Genomic DNA, 21,327 nt, shown 5'->3' on the forward strand with positions numbered 1-21,327 from the left:
CTGCATTGACTGTTTCACTAAGCACAGACACAACATCAACATGAAAGGTATGAGATCCTGGGTCATGACTTTCTAATTGATCAACTCGTTTCTTAAAATGTTCCCTTTTTATAAAAGAATGTGTGGCTTTTGATTTACAAAATCTTTTGAAAAGATTCCATTTATTACATTTGTGGCATTGTTGACCAACAGCTAAGTACTTTCCCCTTTTAGATTCATGACTTATACCACAGTTAAGGCAGTTAACAATGAAACTAGGTTGTGGCTCATGCTTTAAGTTTGCTGACTGACTCTTATGCTTCACTAAGGCTGTGAAAACTGTGGAACTTACTAGAAAGCTCTGGGGTTTACCCGAGAGTGTTGCAGGGGCTACAGTTGCTGCCATGTGTCTGGGCCTATTTCTCTTAACCAAGTGCTGCATGCTATCAATGTGAGATTTAGAAGTTACTGGAAACATGCCTTTCTCATTTGTAAACATATATGTGTGCTTTTCTGTGAGCTCATATATCTGATAAATCTCAATGGCCTTATTCAAAGTTAAATCACTGTCACAAAGTAAAATCTTTCTCACACCATCATCTTTAATACCACAGACATGTCTGTCCTTTATCAACTCATCCCTTAAATCACCAAATCTGCACATTTTAGCCTTATATCTCAAGTCAGTTATATATGCTGCAAAAGTTTTACCAGGCTTTTGATCCCTTGTGTAAAACAAGTCCCTCTTCATTGTAATGTTGGTCTGGGGGTTATACATTTCTCTAAATTTACATTTTTATACACTTAGGGTCTTCCCTTGACTCAGCCAGTACAGCAATATGATGGTTTCCCCCTCTCCGCAAAGATAGCAGATGCATACACAAATGAAAGTTCCCTTTCAATGGCTTCTAACCCAGGTAAATTAAAAAGAAAAAATGCCTTTGTATGGTCATCTTTATCAGAAAATGCAGTCTGTATGAAATGTCATACTCTTGTTCAAACGCTCTCCAGTTCTCTGCGATATTATTACCAAACACAAATGGACTTGGTTTTCGAAATCCATCTGCCATGCCAACAAAGTATGCACAAACACACTGGAAGTATGGCTGTTGTAATTATATATCAACAAGTTGCCTCTCTGCAGCTTGTAGTAACACTCAAATGCACAATAAACTCTCTGAAATACTGTATTTTGCAAAATTCACTCTGAGATGGCTTAATTTGTGAAATAATTTTATTGTAACACTGCACAAACAAGCAAACACTCCACACACTTCTTGTAACTTGGATAGCCTTGATAGAAATATTTGAATTACTATGGAAAATGTTTGAAATAAAGTCCGAATTGTATAAAATGAATACAACAAATTAGATAAAGATAAATGACTGAATTTTTTGCAAAGCACATATTTTTCATATTATAGGTTCATAGGTTCATAGGTAAGTACTAGGCTATCTGCCCGAGGGCATCTATAAGCCTAGCCAGAATGTGTTGGCTTTTGCCACCCCCTTAGATTAGTTCCCTATGCCTCTGTCCAGCAGAGACATTAGTTCCCTGTGCCTCTGTCCAGCAGAGCCACTGCAGTGAGCCCAGGGGTAAAGTTTCTGTTTCCCATCCACTCGTCAAGGTTTCTCTTGTAGAGTGTTAGTGAGGGGCTCTGCCTAATGTAGATTGGAATCCTATTCCAAAGCATGGGGAGTCTCTGGGACAGGAATCTATCCCTCCAGCACGTCCTATTTATCATTGTGATGAGGTTTAGATCCCTAGAGCGTGTGGCTCTTGTGAATTTGTTTTTTTTTTTAGGTGGAGCATGTCCATCAATTCTGGGATGGACATGGCCTTGTATGTCAGGCAGAGATCACCTCTGAGTAAGTGGTATGCAACCAAGTACAGCTGGAGTTTTTTCAGTCGGGCTGCATAGGGCATCTGTTTGAGGCCAGTAATCCTCTTGGTGAGGTACTTCTGTGGTCATTCCAGCTGTTGCAGGTGTCTTGTAAGGTACATCCCAAATGGGGCATTGTACTCTATGATGGGTCTGATGAGTGATGAGTAGATGGACAACATAATCTCTTTTGTTCTAGATGCAAACCCTTTTGTGATTAGGTGGGCCACATAGAAGTATTTTCTAACCACCTTGGCAATTTGATTATCAATGGAGAGATTACTATCTACTTGGGTCCCCAGATCCCTTATTACATTTTCAGTATTTAGGGGGCTACCACATATGTGGTAGTTCATGAGTACTTTGTTTTTTCCAAAGGGGATGACTATGCACTTTTTGTCATTTAGCTTGAGGCCAAGGTTTTGACACCAGGTATCCGTCTCAGTGAGACCCTTCTGGAGGATGTCTGTATCAGCCGGAGAGCCAGTTATGGCCCCCAATTTGCAGTCATCTGTTAACTTGGTCAACCATAGTCCTCCTGTGCTTGCCTGTATCTCTGAGAAGTATATACCGAACAGGAGGGGTCCCAGGACTGAGCCCTGGGGGACGCCACTTGTAACCGGTTTAGAGTCCGACCTAGAGCCTGCAACTCTCACCGTGTGGGCAATTTTAATTTATTTTAATATCATTTAGAGCATTCTGTATGCTTCGTTTGATATTTTGTGAATAAGAAGTAGTTTGAGCAAGTTTGAACATCTGAAATTCATATCTGATCAGTTTTGTGAATTATATGTAGAGTAGAGATGGTTCACTTCTCTATATTCTACCAGTAGCAGTGAGATGACTCAAAAATTCAAATTTGAGAAACTGGAGTTCTTTCTGGCCAAAAGTTGTTTAAACGTGCCTCTTCAACCTCATGTCTTTTAGATATGCCACTTCTGACACCATGTTGCTCTTCTCTCTATCCATAGATGACAAACAGGTGGGTAGCTCATTTAAGATGCTTTATTACATAGAAATACATCAGGATGGATAGCAGCATTAGTAAATATAAACAAACTGATTGACAGACAGAGCTTCCATACATACATGCTTACATCTCAACAGCTGACTACAAAATGGCAGTCAGGCTCGCACGTGCTCAGTATTTATACACTTCTGCAAGCCCTTGTATAGCTTCTTAAAGAGACATACACACACATTGATCTACACCTCCCTTTGTGAATGTGTTACTACTAAGCTGAAGTATACACATCACATCTGTTGAGGATGCCATACTGTAGGTGCCTGTAAAGAGTTAATTTTTACACAGTTATACAAAGTACACAATGGCAGAGTCAAAATAATGTCGATCTAATTCACAGCCTCTTGTCTTGTGCAGTATCTGCTGACACCACAGAATAACTTGTATGGTGGGTTTCACAAAGAACACAGTTGAAGGGGCATGACACATTTATTGAAGAATGAGCAATGTGATTTGTGAAGCAAACAACAGTGATTTGTGGATAAGAATCTGCAGAATACAGTACTGATAATTCCAACGTTTCATCAGTTGTATATTAATTACTACTAAGCAGAGCAGCATTATCTGGTCAAACGCAAACTCTGATCAGTTGTTACCAAAGGACATGAAGTATCAGTTACCTTTACTTACGTCTGGGTAGCAGGTCTTCTCAGTGTCAAGGGTCATGCAATGCAGAAAGTAGGAAGAATGAGTAGTTGTACTATTCAAAGTCTTAAGTCCATATGCATGAAGTGATATGTGTTCCTTGACAGAAATTATCATAGCAAGAATGGAAGTCATGTGAGGGAATGATAAATAAATATATATGTGTGAGAGAGTGACACAAAGTACCCATTCCTGGGAAGGGAGTCATGGTAGAGAGTGGTATTTGTGTGTCTGAGGGTGATACAAAGTAGCTATTCCTGGGATGGAGTCATGGTAGGGAATGGTATATGTGTGTGTGTGATACAAAGTAGCCATTCCTGGTATGGAAGTCATGGTAGGGAATGGTATACATGTATGAGGGTGATACAAAGTAGCCATTCCTGGGATGGGAGTCATGGCAGGGAATGGTATATGTGTGTGTGAGGGTGATACAAAGTAGCCATTCCTAGGATGGGAGTCATGGCAGGGAATGGTATATGTGTGTGTAAGGGTGATACAAAGTAGCCATTCCTGGGATGGGAGTCATGGTGAGGAATGGTATATGTGTGTGTGTGTGTGTGATACAAAGTAGCCATTCCTGAGATTGAGTGATGGTAGGGAATGGTATATGTGTGTGAGTGATACAAACTACACATTCCTGGGGTGGGTGTCATGGTAGGGAATAGTATATGTGTGTGAGGTGATACAAAGTAGCCATTCCTGGGATGGGAGTCATGGTAGAGAATGGAATACGTGTGTGAGAGTGATACAAAGTATCTATTCCTGGGATGGGAGTCATCTTAGGGACTGGTAAATGGGTGCGTGAGAGTGATGCAAAGTAAATATTCCTGGGATGGCTAAAATCCAAGAAAAACTCTACAGGGAATAAATGGAGCTAGTAAGCAAAAAAGTACCAACAAGTATCAAACAGGCTCCAAACACAGGAAACAGAGCAGCAGAAAGATATGCAAAGTTCCACATAGGCAGCAAAGGAACACGTAATCCAAAATCCAAACACAGAAGGCTAGAGACTATATGGAAAATGAACTTTTAATGTAAAGAATAAATAATAACAGATGAGCACTTTCGCATATTGCTTCTTCAGATCTTAAGTACACAACACACTTGGATATTTAAATAGCATGACATCAACAGGTCTAGATCAAACTAGCCAATAAAAGTGCTGCAATGTAAGTGAATGGAGAGCATTCTATATAAGAAAATACAAAGCACTTAAAGACCAGTATACACAAAAAGCATCTAAATATATAAAATATAAAATAAACTATAAAAGCAGTTATACATTCTGCAATCTATGAGACTTTAAAATTGGTTTAATAGAAACATGTTCATTCAGGCCAGGTTCGCAATCTGACCTAAAATTAAGAATGCATTTCAGCTCTGCTTTCTCTGTTTTGTTAGCAACATCAGCTAATTGCTCTGTGGGAACAATAGAGTCAATAGCCTTAAACATAAACTTGTGGACAATGCCTGCTTGTATAATATGCTTCGCTAATGCATCGGTCTCTTTAGCTCTCCTAATGCAGTACAGATGGTCTCTGATTCTGTCACAAAGATGTCTGTTCATCTTCCCTATGTAAAATACAGCACAGGTAGTGCAGTCAGCCAGGTAAACAATGTTACAGGTGTTACAGTTTGCTGTGACTTTAAATTTAAACAGTAGTCCTGAGTGGGGATGCACAAAGCTATTAGAGCCAGCAATGAAAGGGCAGAAATTACACCTCCCCACAGGGATACGTACCAAAGGATAGATTTACCTTGTTAAAACTATAGGAAGGCCTAGGGTAAGTGTGATACAAAGTACCTATTCCTGGGATGGGAGTCATGGTAGGGAATGGTACATGTGTGTGAGACTGATACAAAGTACACATTCCTGGTATGGGAGTTATAGTAGGGAATGGTATATGTGTGCATGAGTGATACAAAGTACCCATTCCTGGGGTGGGAGTCATAGTAGGCAGTGGTATATGTGTGTGTGAGAGTGAGACAAATTACCAATTCCTGGAATGGGAGTCAGAGTAAGGTGTGGTATATATGTGTGTGTGAGAGTGAGACAAATTACCAATTCCTGGAATGGGAGTCAGAGTAAGGTGTGGTATATATGTGTGAGTGAGAGTGAGACAAATTACCAATTCCTGGAATGGGAGTCAGAGTAAGGTGTGGTATATATGTGTGTGTGTGAGAGTGAGACAAATTACCAATTCCTGGAATGGGAGTCAGAGTAAGGTGTGGTATATATGTGTGTGAGAGTGATAAAAGAACCCAGAACCCATTCCTTGGATGGGAGTCATGGTGGGGAGTGGTATATGTTCATAGGTTCATAGGTGTGTCCTAGGCTAATGACCCTGGAGCCTTTACAAGCCTAGCCCATAGACGTGCCCTGGCATCGTGCCACCAATGTTAGCTCCCAGTGCCTCTGTTGTGTAGAGCCACTGGAGTGATCCTCAGGGTGAACTTTCTATTACCCATCCACTCATCAGGATTTCTGTTGAAGAGTGACAGCAAGGTGCTCTGCTTGACATGTATGGGAAGTCTATTCCAGAGCATGGGCAGTCTCTGGGTGAGGAACCTGCCCCTCAAGCATGTTCTGCTGATTGTGGTAATGAGGTTGAGGTCTCTGGAGCGCATGGTGCGGAGGGATTGGGATTTCTTTAGATGTAGCATTTCTAGCAGAGCTGGGTCAGACATGGCTTTGTAAGTCAAGCAGAGATCACCTCTAAGTTGGAGATATGAGACAGAGTATAGTTGGAGTTTTTTCAGTCTGTCCATATAGGACAACTGTTTAATGCCTAGGATCCTCATTGTGAGGTACTTTTGTGGCCTCTCCAGTTGTTGCAGGTGTATAATGAGGTTCCTGGGCATGAACGTCATTATACACCTGCAACAACTGGAGAGGCCACAAAAGTACCTCACAAAGAGGATCCTAGGCAGATGCATAACGAGGTTCATTCCAAATGGGGTATTGTACTTGATGATTGGCCTAATGAGGGAAGAGTAGCGGGAGCCAATGACCTCTTCCTTCCTGGATGCAAAACCCTTAGTAATGAGATGTGCCACATAGAATGACTTTCTGACCACAGTGGCAATTTGGGGGTCAAAAGAGAGGTTGCTGTCAACCTGTGTTCCCAGATGTCCTATAACACCTGTGTTCAGTGGACTACCATCGATGTGGTAATTCAGGAGAACCAGTTTTTCCCCAAGGGGATAATGACACATTTTCTGGCACTAAGCTTAAGGCCATGGTTCAGCACCAGTCGTTGGTCTCAGTGAAGCCTTTCTGTAGGATGCCAACATCACTTGGGGAGTTAATAATAGCTCCCAACTTGCAATCGTCTGCAAACTTCGTCAACCAGAGTCCCTTCGTGTTGGCCTTGACTTCATAAAAGTAGATACTACCACATAAACACTTACAATAAATGCAGAATGCTAATTACAAGTTCAGTTTATCTTCTGCAATAGGTAATCAGGTTGCACTACACGTATACAGTCAGAGTTCTGCTATTATTTGTTGCACAGTACAATTATGATACTGAGGAGACAAGACAGATATTAGGATGACAAAAAAGGTAAGGGTTCAACCAAGAAAGGTAAGGGTTCAACCAAGAAAGGTAAGGGTTCAACCAAGAAAGGTAAAGGTTCAACCAAGAAAGGTAAGGGTTCAACCAAGAAAGGTAAGGGTTCAACCAAGAAAGGTAAGGGTTCAACCATTTCTGTACAGCAAACGTATTCCCAACATGTTTGTGAAGTACAAATTGTGTTACTTTTGCTCAAAGGTTCATAGATTGGTACTAGGCTAACTGTAATTGTGATCTACTTTAAGTCAAGCCAATTATCTCATGTGAGAATCAAACCCTGCACCTTGTGTCTGGAAGGTAAACACTCTAACCATTACGCCAACCTCCCAACCTGTCAATGAATGTCTTAAAGCATGGCAGAACTGTTGTCCATTTATGTTTGATGGTTAATCTACATTCACATTGTTAGGGATTTTTTCTCCATGCCTGGGATATGTGTGCAGCATCTTACATGCATTTGAGATGACATCGTCAATATGTGGCTCAAATTTCACTCATACTTCCCAGCGAGTATAACGTAGACATATTTGTAAGTGTTACCTGTTTGACACACCTGTGAAAATGTGATATTCATTTTTGCCAGTGTGATGTTCATTATTGAAAGTGCAATGTTCATTAGCAGGTTCCTTAACTCTTCATTGACTTTCCAGTATTGTTAATGAGGCACACTTGCAAGGCATTATCCAGGAAAAAGTCATTTAATCCCCTTTTTGTGCTGCTCAGGCATGTACAAGTCATCATTTAGGAACCAACACCATGTTCTTCTCCATTGCTAATTACAAAAACTGAGTTATTCAGAAAATCTAATGAGTTGAGAGGTAAATAGCATAGTCAATGTGCCCAGAGAGGTTTATCTACACCATATGAGCACAGCATGTGGTACGGATCTTACATCGCACTATAGAAGATTATTTTCCCTTTGTGTTGATGAGGCTAACTTGTCTTAACAATTTTTCTACATTATTAGGGAGGATATTTTTCACAAAATATGACAAGGTATGTTTTCTTTCATACAACTGCTCATTTTCCTATGCAGATATCTATTTGCTTTGTTCTGTTCAACTGCATTATTTACTATAATTTATTCAAGTCTTCAAAAATGTAACTGATGGGATCAGAGCTGCACTCTCTAATTTGTACAGAATTTCATTGTTGTGTAATAGGCAAGCAGGTGAGACATTCATTTTCTGGAGAGTGTGGGCAACTGAAAAAGTATGTAAAATTGTTGCTGCAAGTTTTAGGTTTTATGCCATTCTCCATGTTGTGGTTATGCTTAAAACATCTGCTTGCTAGGTGGACAGTCAAACATCTGTTATTCGTTTATGTCTTTTGCTGTTGTGGGGGTGATCAGGACTCTGCAATGCTGGTTGTATTTGTATATGTGTTAAGTGTTGTGGTGGGAAACTTGAATTGGTATTTAGACTGTAAGTTATATTTTTAGGGTGCAGAAATTTTGGTGTTAGAGTTCAGTATTCCATTTACTGAGTGTGTACTGCTAAATGATTCTATAAATTGTGTGTACTACCAGTGTTGTAACCCATGTTGTGATTTTCCTTTTTTTTAACTCCATCACAGCAAGCATATTACTCCTAAAACTGTTAAGGGAACAGATGCCACGAGTAACAACTATACAAAACTGCTATTTGTTAATATTACAGAATTTAAAATCTAAACCAGCAGCATAATTGTCCTGCTGTTAACTGCAATCTGTATAATTTGACCAAGAACATGTGCAATATATGCACATTGCAAGGATTACTTTGAACAAGCCATACTTATAGTTTATTGTTGTTAGCACAAATTTAAAACTTAAGATTAAATAGCTGTATTATTGTAATAAAGGATTTAATGCCCCATATGATGGTACTAATGTTGTCTAGTTTTTTCTCTCACCCCAACCCTTATCTCTTTTTTTTCTACTACTTGTCATCAAAATGTATTTCTGTCATCCATCTCTAACAAATCAATAAATACGTCACAACACAGAAAGGTCCACCCTGGACAATAGGTAGCATATCTGTGTCAAAAACTGATGACAAATGATTCTACAAGACCTTTTTCCCCTACTGGACAGAGAAAAAGAAGAGAAGAGATGAAATACAGATTGGGGTGGCAGGGTCACAATATCACCAGAGAACAAGAAAAATCTCTGCTGTGTGGAAGGAGGGAATATATATCAAAAAGATTGGGTGTAATTTCTGACAGTATGTCCTATTAATGATCCTTATTTTATATCTTACCAATACTGTTTTGTATTCCATTTTCCCTTGGTTGCTGCTTCCTGCACATCACCAGGATGCTCCCTAGTCCTCCATCTTCTATCTACTCTGCTGTTTTCCCCTACCCTGCCTTCTATAAGTAACTCTTGCTCTTAAGACCACTATCTTCTATGTTCCCTATCTCTATCTACATCTCTCTTTAGCCTGTCATTCTGCACTATTCTGTCATGCTGACCTTTGCTAGTCTTTCATTGCTGTTATTTTCTCCTTGTATTCTATCCTGATTCAGTCTCTCTTCCCTGTGCCTGTTTTCTCTACTCATTTCCCAGTCACCATTGGCTCCTCTTAAATTTAACTTACCAGCTTCCCTGATAGTTTTTCTTGGGTTCTGAAGCTCCTACTGGTGTGGCCCCGCTCCATTCGCCCTCGCTATGCTCAGGATCACTTTGCTCCCCTACCCTACCCCATTCCCACCCACCCTCACTTCAATTACATTTATACTATCCAAACTGTCCCCTTCCTGTCCATATCAACCATCCACACTCCACTTCCTGCCTACCTCTAATCCTTCCCTTCCTGACATTTTCTAACCATTAACACTTCACCTTCTTCCTGACATTTCTCACTGCTTACACCATCACTACTTAGTTTACTTCCTCTATACCCAACCAGTCTGTACTCTCATAATCCCTCCTAAACTCAAAACATAACTAAACATGCTACTTCTATACCTGACATTACCAATCCTTACTCTACTCGCAAATCTAACCTCCTATCATGCAAACCTTTCCCAACCTTTTCTATACTCTCCTACCACATGTACTGTCAAACCTTCCCCTCCATCTCACCCCATCTTAATTTCCCCCATCTCTCTTCAACCTCACCTCATTACACTTGACAGCTACACCTTCTCCTATAAACCCAGGCCAAAACTCCACCACCACTTTTCTCACTAACACACCCTACCTCAGTTCCCAGCAACATACTACTCACTGGTAATGTCAGTCTTTCTTTCGGCTTTTCTTGATTAGGGGTCGCCCCAGCGGAACTCCAGTCCACTCATGATTGGCAGTTGATTTTTATGGTGCCGAGTTGCCAGCCCGATGCCCAGCCCTAGCAGAAGGCATGCCCATTCAATGCTTGCACCTACTTGCGTGTCTTTAGTGTTACTTGACCGTGGGGAGGACATGCAGACTCCACACAGAAGGTGCTCCAGCCGAGAAGTGAATGGAAGAACCTCTTGCTGTGAGGCAACAATGCTAACCTCTGCAACACTGCTGCTTCTTGGTAATATACACCCAAATCCAGGCCGACCCTCTGCTGCCCAAATCCTTACACCCACCAACAGCTCCCCCACCCCTGCATCATCCCACCTCCCACTCCCTCCTCAACCTCCCTCAAATCAAACCTCATGGCACAAACTCCTTTCTATCTATACCCTAAATAAACAAAGACTCACTAACAAAATCACTGAGCTATATGCTTGGATAGCTCAGACCGCCTCTCATATTCTAGCCTTATTTGAAACCTGACTAAAATCCCACATAACTAACAAAGAAATACTGCCACCTGGTTATAATATCTACCACTGTGATAGAGTTAATAAAAATGGTGGTGGTGTTGATATCCTCCATTCCAATAGCCTTAACCTCTCCACCATCAGCAGACTTACTCCTGATTTCCACCCAGCTGAACTTATCATCCTTAACTGCCATCTTAACCCCCATAAGACATTTATCATTGCCTCCATTTATATTCCCCCTAGTAATAATATTCCAGTCCTAGAATCTATCCTCTCTTGGATCTCTCAAAACATACCCTATGAAACTGTCATCTTAGGTGATGTTAACATTGACTGAACCAAAATTTCTACTAACTCTCCACAGCTCTGTATCAACCTCTATGGATTCCACCAACTGATAACATCCCCTCCCGCCTACACAATAACACTTCTTCCACTTCGACCATTGGCTGGATTCTCACTAACTCAGCCAACCTTTACCACAGGCCAACTACCTTAGCAAATTCTTTGAGTGACCATCTTCCAAGTAACATCCTACAACACTCTTCCCAGGCATAATAACCTCTCTCTTATAGTGGCTGTCATAAACTAAATAACTTTAATACTACCCAATTCAACTCTATCCTCTCTATCAATGATTGGTCCATCCTCAAACAAATTCCTGTAAATTATGCTGTTCACAAATTTAATAGCATATTCCTAGATATACTCAACTCCCTAGCCCCTACCAGGCATATTCAAATCAAATCTAACTTTGCCCCCTGGCTTTCTAAAGAAACTAAATCACTCATGCATAAATGTGACAATACTTGGAAAGCCTGGACTAAGACTAAACAATCTTCACTGTTACACTAGTACAAAGAACGTCAGAACCTTGTCAAAAAACATGTCTGTAAGGACAAAAAAATCATACTATAACTCTCCCCAAAATAACTGCAAAACCAATCCACAGAACTTCTGGTCCACCTTAAAGAAAATTCTCAATCCCGAGTCCCCTTCAAATCCCTCCCCTTATCCAAACAACAGTCCTCTAGAAACTGCTACCCTTCTGAGTAGACACTTCACCGACACTGTCCATAAACTTACACCCTCAAATTGCAACACAAACTCCACCTGTATCCTTCCCAAGCCACAAAACAGTAACCTTTTCTCATTCAAACCAGTTCCAACTTCATAAATTAAATCACTCCTTCTGAAGCTTAAACCTTGCTCTCTCTCCTCTCAGACAACCTCCCACCCACTTTCCTCAAATTAGTTGCAGAATCCATAGCCTATCCAGAATCTATCTTAATTAATAGATCTATCCAGGAAGCAACAGTACCAGATATTTGAAAATCCTTCTTCACTATCCCCTTGCATAAATGGGGAACTCAGCAGACCCATCAAACATTCGTGCAATTGCCACCTTCTCTCCTCTCTCCAAACTTATGGAAAAATGTGTACACTCACAACTCCTAAACTATCTTCTCCAACACAACCTCCTCACTCCCACCCAACATGGCTTCTGCCCTAACCACAGCTCCTCTACAGCCCTCCTGTCATTTACACATACAATAGCTAAGGCCCATGACAAAAACCTCCTAGTATCCAGCCTTTTCCTTGACCTCTCAAAAGTCTTTGACATTGTCTCTCACCCTTTACTTCTGACTAAACTTTCCAACCTCAATCTATCTCCCTCCACCCTAGCCTTCTTCTCTAGTTATCTGTCTCATAGACAGCAATCTGTTTGTTGGCTCTCCCCCGCTCACCCTACCTCCCAGTAACAACTGGGGTGCCTCAAGGCTCCATCTTGGGGCCCCTCCTATTTGACATCTTTACAAAGAGCTTCATACCTCCTGCAAACAATCTGCACTAATCCAATACTCTGATGATTTAGCTCTCATCCGCACTTCCAACAATATCTCTGACATTCACACTGCCACCCAGACACCTTTCTATATGTTGAAAAATGGCTAGCTGATAATCTACTCATCCTAAACCCTAAGAAAACCAAACTCCTGTTATTCCTCCCATGGACTCTCTCTCAACTAAAATCTACTTTTCTAATCTCATCCTCCAATAACACCACCATACAACCTGACTCCCACACAAAACTTCTAGGAGACATCATCGATGATGAACTTAAATTTAACTTACACATCCTTCAAAGTAAAAAAAAAATCACCAAAAGCTGGGTATGCTCTACTAAAACCGTAGATTCCTGACCTATGATGCCAGACTGTCCCTGGCTCAGGCTCTTTTTCTCCACTCCCTACTCTATGCCACCCCAGTACTAACTAATATTCAAACCACTACCCTGGCCAAACTCCAACAACTTACCACAAAATAGCAATATTCGTCACAAACTCCCCACATAACTCACATTACTGCCTCGCACTCAACTCACTACAATGGCTAGAACTCCCTCAACAACTCTTTCTATCTCAGTTACAAATTATTCACTCTATACTTTATAAACCATCCTCCTGCCCTGCCCTTTCCTCCTTGGTATCCATCTACACACCAACTCACACACTTCATACTTCTAACTAACAACTCCTTGACATCTACCAACCCAAAGAAACTATCGGTAGACTACTATATAAATCCACCGTATCTCAGGCATGGAATAACCTCCCATCCCAACTGCACTCCATTACACACCTTATACAATTTAAGAAAGAACTCAAACTGCACTTTATAAGAACCAAAACTTGTACTTGTCATGAACCTACCTAACTCCAGTACTGTTCTGTAGTGCACATTTCCATACAACTTCTCAGCACACTTTTTTACCACTCCAGTACTATTACTTTCTACCACAATCTCATACAATCCTCTCAGCATATTATCTCCCACATATTTTTCTTTAACATCACATTACACCTCTAGATATTCCTTCTACCCCATTCATGAACTTACTATACACCTTACCACATCAGTTATAAATCAGCTACAAAAAAAAAAAAAATTCTTTGAAGTATAGAACTTATGTGTACTTTTAGGGTTTGCTAATAATAATTGTTTTTAATTGTAAACTAAATGGTTATGTGTACTTAAACTGTCTGTAACTGGAGCTTTTCTCCTTGGGTCTCCAGTGAAAATGGGCTCCTGGCCCAGCTGGACTAACCTGGTTAACAAATGTCAATAAATAAATAAAGAAAGAACGAACTAGACCAAGGAATGAAATAGGGGACAGTGCCTGGACATAACATCGATAGGTTCATAGGTTAGTATTACGCTAGCTGCTCTTGCAGGATATAATGTGTATAGGTTCACAGGTTAGTACTGTGCTAACTGCTCTTGCAGGACATAACATCCATAGGTTCAGAGGTTAGTACTACACTAACTGCCCTTGCAGGACATAACATCCATAGGTTCATAGGTTAGTACTACACTAACTGCCCTTGCAGGACATAACATCCATAGGTTCATAGGTTAGTACTACACTAACTGCTCATGCAAGATAAAATGTTCATAGTTTCATAGGTTAGTACTACGCTAACTGCTTGTGCAGCATATAATGTTCATAGGTTAGTACTAGGCTAACTGCTTGTGCAGGATATAACGTTTATAGGTTCATAGGTTAGTACTATGCTGACAGTAGTTGCAGGATATAACGTTCATAGGTTAGTACTAGGCTAACTGCTTGTGCAGGATATAATGTTTATAGGTTAGTACTATGCTAACTGCTCGTGCAGGGTATAACGTTCATAGGTTCACAGGTTAGTACTATGCTAACTGCTCTTGCAGGACATAACATCCATAGGTTCATAGGTTAGTACTATGCTGACTGTAGTTGCAGGATATAACGTTCATAGGTTAGTACTAGGCTAACTGCTTGTGCAGGATATAACGTTTATAGGTTCATAGGTTAGTACTATGGTAACTGCTCTTGCAGGATATAATGTTTATAGGTTTGTAGGTTAGTACTATGCTAACTGCTCATGCAGGATATAATGTTCATAGGTTCATAGGTTGCTACTACACTAACTGCTCTTGCAGGAGATAACATCCATAGGTTCTTATGTTAGTACTACGCTACCTAGTCGTGCAGGATATAACGTTCATAGGTTCATAGGTTAGTAGTATGCTAATGCTCATGCAGGATATAATGTTCTTACATTCATAGGTTAGTACTACTCTAACCTCTGTTACAGACCATTTCAAACCCAGCCAACTATCCCATTTGGTGCTTAAAATTAACCTATCCTGTTGAAGTAAAGACTCACCTAACCCTTTCCAAAATCAATATTAATATATATATTGTTATGTACTGAGGAAAAGGTATCCATTCAAGATGGAATACATCTTTGCATGAAATATCTTGGTACAGGGGTGGGAGAAGACCTACACATTCTTGGGGTGAATTAATGCAGAAAGGAGGATTATGTTAGGAATAATTCTCCACAGACTATTCAGCATATGAACAGACCTTAGAGAAAAGGGGCCACATTGAATGTAAAATGACATAGAAGACCAGGTAAGTAAAAGTAAAGAGAAAATAGTGATGAATAGGAAAAGGAGGACCAGGGGACCCCATACATCCTTATGCCTTGATTTCTAACTTCATTCACTGGATGAAAACAGAAAAAGAAGAGCTTAAACTAAAGTGACTAACAGAGAGGGAGACATGGAGAAGCGTACGAAAGGACATAAAGTAGCATAAAAAGAAGTGGGATTCTTGAAGTGGGGTGAGGGGAACCCCAAAAGTCTATGGGGAACAGAAGATAGGGGAAATATAGCAAAGAAAAATAAAGACATTTGCAGAAGTGGAATAGCTTGAGAAAGATTTGATATGCTGAAAAAAACAATATTGTGAGGAAAATGTAAACCAGTGGAGCCGGTAATACGTTATACTGAATACCAGAGACTGTGTGGTAGTGGGGTGATCTGAAAAGGAGTAAGGATATTACGAAAACAGAAAGACAAAGGTAGAAGGGAGGGCAAACAGGGAGAGGATGGTACTTTGGAGGGAAGAGGTTAGTGAGACAGAAGACCAAAAAGAGTTAGGAGAAGAAGAAATGAGGTTGAAGAAGTAAGAATGAAAAAGAATTGAGAAAGGGAGGGAAGATGGACATCAGTTTTAGTTTGCTAGTACCTGCAGAAGACAATTCTGGCAGTGAAGCACATGCAGAAAGTACATGGAATCATACAATAAAGCAAGAGGATTCAGCATAGATGGTATTGAACCCCCATGAGATTGATAAATCTAACCCCAATGAGACTGGTTAAGGAAAGCAGGAAGGAGAACAATAGATGCTAGAGGTATCTGAAGGAGGATCCAGGAATGACACACATGTTCTGGGACTCTGGGATGACACAAAAAGTTTAAAAGCAGGCAAAAATAATTTGGGGAGATACTTCTAAAGGTGTCAGATCATAACTGGGAATTCGGTCTTTGGAGCATGAAGGAAAAGGCAACATCTGGAAGGGAAGAGAAATGAAAATCATCATGGGGTGGAAGGATGACATAATGGTTAAGGTGTTACCTTAAAGACACAAGGTGCAGGGTTTGATTCTCACATGGGGTAACTGGTTAGGCTTCAAATGGCCCAAAAAGGGCAGTTCGCCTAGTACTAATCTATGAACCTATGAACATATGAACCTATAGTTAAAACCATCATCACACAAAAATGGAAGGGGACAAAAACTGTATGGGAGCATTAATTGCACAATATGTTCCGGGACATGGGGAAAATATAACAAGAACTGACTGGATAAAAGAATTGATGAGAGGAAATTAAAAAGCTATACAAAGAGGTGCTAAGATATTACAAGAATGAAACCCATACCTGGAGGAAGCAGAAGGTGAACCCAAAGATAAACTAAGGAGGGGTGAATTGGGATAGAGTGGGAAATAAAGCAGCCAATCGCTGATGGAATACATTGCTCCATGTGTGAGGATTTTATGTAGATGCAGTATACTGCATGGAGCTAATAAAGTTTAAACAATTTGTATTTTCTGATCCATACAGTCCTGTCTCATGAAACTTTTATTTATACTTACTTTAAGCCCTCATTTCTTTATCTTCAATTCAGTGTCAGAACTGTATCCAAGACAACATATTCATAAAAAAACCACAAGCACATGAAATGATAATCATAACTACAACAAATCAGAATTATAATTATCTGATTTTCGGCAAACAAGTTAGGAGTCACATACCTTCCTGAAAATAAATTCTAGGATCTTTAACATGCAGGTTGCACTGTTTTGCTCCCTGGATCATCTTTGGTAAATCAAAGATTGTTACTCTTGACTCTGGATATACTGAGATTATTTTGGTGGCCAGGGCACCTGATCCTCCTGTACGGGTAAAATAATGAAAGCTGCATGAATTAATGCTATTGACTTAGGTGCACTCAAACAAGTGTATGAACCTGATTAACAAATGGCAAATGCATACATACACACATACATACACAAAACAGGTAATAAACAGGTATGTCATTTGCTGAAACAATGATGATCTCATTACCAACTGTACAATTTTTATGAGTGTATTTATGCATCTTTAACATTGTACTTAATGGGATTGGGTCAGGATACTGAATAGAGCAATGATAGTTTAAGGTTAGTCTAATATACGATGCCCTATGATTAAAGGCCTTGATTTCTTTGCAGGTATCTGTGAAATACAACTCAGCATCTCATTAGAGAGACTGGTATTTGGTGCAGAAGGTTAACACTGTGAGCTGAAGTACAGGGTTTGATTCCCTCATACCGTCCCATCAGTCTGACGAGCCTTATCTGCAAGGCCACGGAGCGTATTATCATTGAACTTATAAACAAAGACATTGGCAACCTTCAAACACTGGACCCCACCCAGTTTGGGTTCGTGAAGGGCTGATCTTGTCTCCTGAACCTGATTGACTTCTTCGAATCAGTCTCCAGAGCCATGGACAAGGGTAAGGTGGTCCACACAGCCTATCTAGACCTTTTCAAGGCCTTTGACACCATCCCCCACTCTGGAATCATAGATAAACTTACTAAGCTGGGCATTAATCCCTACATCATCCAATGGGTTGCTATCTGGCTTACTGATAGAACCCATACTGTAAAAGTAGCTGACTCCAAATCCAGCTCCAGACAAGTGACAAGTGGAGTACCTCAAGGTTCAGTCCTGGGACTGCTCTTGTTTGGCATCTACTTCTCTGAAGTACAGACCAACACTAAGGGACTCTGGCTAACAAAGTTCGCAGATGACTGCAAACTGGGAGCCATTATTGAATCCCCAAATGATGTGGATACTCTACAAAAAGGCCTTACAGAAACAGATGCTTGGTGCCAGAGCAATGGGCTCAAGGTCAATGCCAAGAAATATATAGTCATCCCCTTTGGGAAAAAACATGTACCCGTGAATTACCATATAGGTGGCAGTACATAAAACACCGAAAGTGTGATAAGAGACTTAGGGACACAGGTGGACAGTGGTCTCACCTTCGATAATCACATCATCACAACAGTCAGGAAATCCTTCTATGTGGCACACCTCATCACTAAGGGCTTTTCATCCAGAAAAAAGGAGGTCATTGTCCCACTGTACTCATCCCTCATTAGACCCATTATAGAATACAATGCCCCGTTTGGTATGTACCTCTCAAGACATCTGCAACAACTGGAAAGGCTGCAGAAATACCTCACTAAAAGAATCACAGGCCTAAAGCAGATGCCCTATGCTGATCGCCTTAAAAAATTCCAGCTATACTCTGTCGCATATCGTCTACTCAGAGGTGATCTCTGCTTAACATACAAGGCCATGTCAAACTCAGAGCAGTTGGACATGCTACACTTAAAGAAATCCCAATCCCTCAGAGCCACGTACTTGAGGGATCTAAACTTTGTCATCACAATAAAGAAAACATGCTGGAGGGATTGGTTCCTGACCTAGAGACTCCCCAGACTCTGGAATAGATTGCCCATACATGTCAAGCAGAATGCCTCTTTGGCCCTCTTCAAAAGGAACCTTGATGATTGGAAGGGAGAAAGGAAATTCACCCCAAGGATCACGTCAGTCGCCCTGCTAGACAGGGGTCCAGGGAAGTAAATAGTGTGGGAAGAAATAGCCAGGGAATTGTTATGGCTAGGCTTGTAAAGGCCCTAGGGCTGATAGCCTAGTACCAACCTATGAACCTATGAACCTATTTGTCTACTGTAACACATTCAGTGTGTTAGTAAACCAGACAGTGTTTGGGGGTAACTTAAAATTTGGACTAAACTCATGAATGGCCCTCCTGGAATGTATACCTAATAATGAATTATGACCCTATAAACATAATTTGTTACCTAGAATAAAGGAAGATATTTATGTATACATTATATATATATATCTATATATATATATATATATATATATATATATATATATATATATATATATATATATATATATTGGATGCAGAAGCATAAGCAATAGACTCACATTTTGTTCTGACAGAAAATAAGTCCTCATATAAGGGACAAACTCGATGAGCATATAAATGTCAACTAGGTAAGCGATCCCCAGAAGGACAGAATCAGAGCAGAAATGCTACCTCAAAGCTATCATTTTTTTTAACTGTATCAAAGAGACGTTCTGCTTAGATTTATCCAAAGCAAACTATAATGACAAAAACCTGTATGGGAAGATAAAATGTTTGTTATATTTACAGCTAGTCTAGGAGTGGTGGCTTTGGTTAAATGATGACTGGACGACATGACACTCAGTGTCTTAGTAATTAAATTCCAACAGAAATTAAAAAAAATGACAAACTTTACCTAGAAGACTCTTTAATGAGACCATCATCCAGAAAATTAGTATAAGTGGAGGGAAATTATGTTAAACTGAAGATGACCCAAAGGTCTGTAATAAAGATGATACAGAAGGAAACCTAGGACAGGACCATTACAATTACATTTATACCTAACTATCCCTCCACTTCTTGTCCCACTAGCCACTACAATTCCACTTCCTGCCTATTGCCACAACCACCTTACTAATCTGTCAATCTTGTCAACACCACTTCCTCTATACCACTGTCTCTACCGACTCTAACTGACCATATTTTATTCCATGTATTATTTTCTAATATCTTCTACACACTCCTTATTCTCTCTATCTGCACACCTTACCACTCCAATCTCTCTGACCCACTCCTATGTTCACCAATTTCTCACTCATGCAACATATATCCAACTACTTCATCTTTCACTATCTCCCCTAATCTCTTTACTATCTCTACCTCAAGTCTATATAAACTATCCATAATACAGGTTTTTAAACCTTCCCACAAAGCTAAGTCAAAACTATACAAACTCCATCTAGCATCTACTACACACTCTCTCCTCATTAAAAACCTACTTTGTTCTGGAAATATCCATCCCAACCCTGGCCCCTCTTCTCTCCCCAAAACTACCTCTACACTGCCCCCATCTTACTCCTCTAACAGTCACCAACCTCAGTCACAACAATCATCTCCATCCAAATACTTAACTATTTACTCATTGAATATTCAGAGTCTAGCAAATAAAGTCACTGAGCTGCACTGATGGATAGCTCTCAATACCCCTCACATCCTCTCCCTATCTGAAACCTGGCTCAAGCCACAAATCTCAAATAGTGAAATACTCCCACCAGGTTATAATATCTTCCAATCTGATAGACCTGTAAAAAAAGGTGGTGGCGTGGCCATCCTCTATTCAAACAACCTTAACCTCTCACCATACCCTTCTCCAATTCCTGACTGAAATCATCATCTTTAACTGCCATCTGAATCCCCACAAAAAACTTGCAATTGCCACTATCTACCTTCTTCCTGGCAACAATCTGCCATTCTTGAAAACATCCTGTCCTGGTTATCCCACAACATACCATATGAGACACTTATCCTTGGTGATGTCAACATTGATTGGTCCAAACTCACAACTGACTCCCCCCAACTCAGTATCCACCTACACGGCTTCCACCAACTTATAACATCTCCCACTCGCTTCCATAAAAATTCCACCTCCAGCTCGTTCATAGACTGGATCCTTACCAATTCCCCTCACCAATCCCACAATCCCACCACCTTACCTGACTCCCTCAGTGATCATCTCCCTACCACCATCTTAAGACACTACTCCCATATTCCTAAATCCCACCTTATCAAAGACTGTCGAAAACTATCGACTTTCAATTCATCCCAGTTTAACTCCATTCTCCACAACATAGATTGGTCCATCCTAAAACACGTCCCCCTAAACGATGCTGTAAACACTTTCAATAGCATCTTAATGAATACTCTAAACTCTTTAGCTCCTTCTAGGAAGATCAGAGTAAAATCAAATCATGCTCCCTGGCTCTCCAAAGAGACTAGGTCCCAGAGTTTGTGCTTGGAAAACCTGGACTAAAACTAAACAACCACCTTTTCTTCAAAAATACAGGCAACTGAGGAACCTTGCAAAAACATACAACTAATGACAAAAAGTTATACTATAGCTCTGCTCAGCTTAACAACAAATCCAATCCTCAAACAT

The 21,327-nt window shown here is 40.3% G+C and overlaps 1 protein-coding gene across 1 annotated transcript in view; it reads right to left on the reverse strand.

Annotated features, from left to right (window-relative positions):
- Nucleotides 1–21,327, reverse strand: part of LOC122815448 (acetylserotonin O-methyltransferase-like) — a 485,689-nt gene that overhangs the window by 265,373 nt on the left and 198,989 nt on the right. The window contains exon 6 of the mRNA XM_044087953.1: nucleotides 16,996–17,136. Within this exon, the coding sequence (XP_043943888.1) occupies nucleotides 16,996–17,136 (141 nt within the window). The remainder of the gene's footprint in view (nucleotides 1–16,995; nucleotides 17,137–21,327) is intronic.

This window comes from Protopterus annectens, chromosome 1.part1 (genome assembly GCF_019279795.1).
Source record: "Protopterus annectens isolate FY-2018-M chromosome 1.part1, PAN1.0, whole genome shotgun sequence".
Classification (NCBI taxonomy): domain Eukaryota; kingdom Metazoa; phylum Chordata; order Ceratodontiformes; family Protopteridae; genus Protopterus; species Protopterus annectens.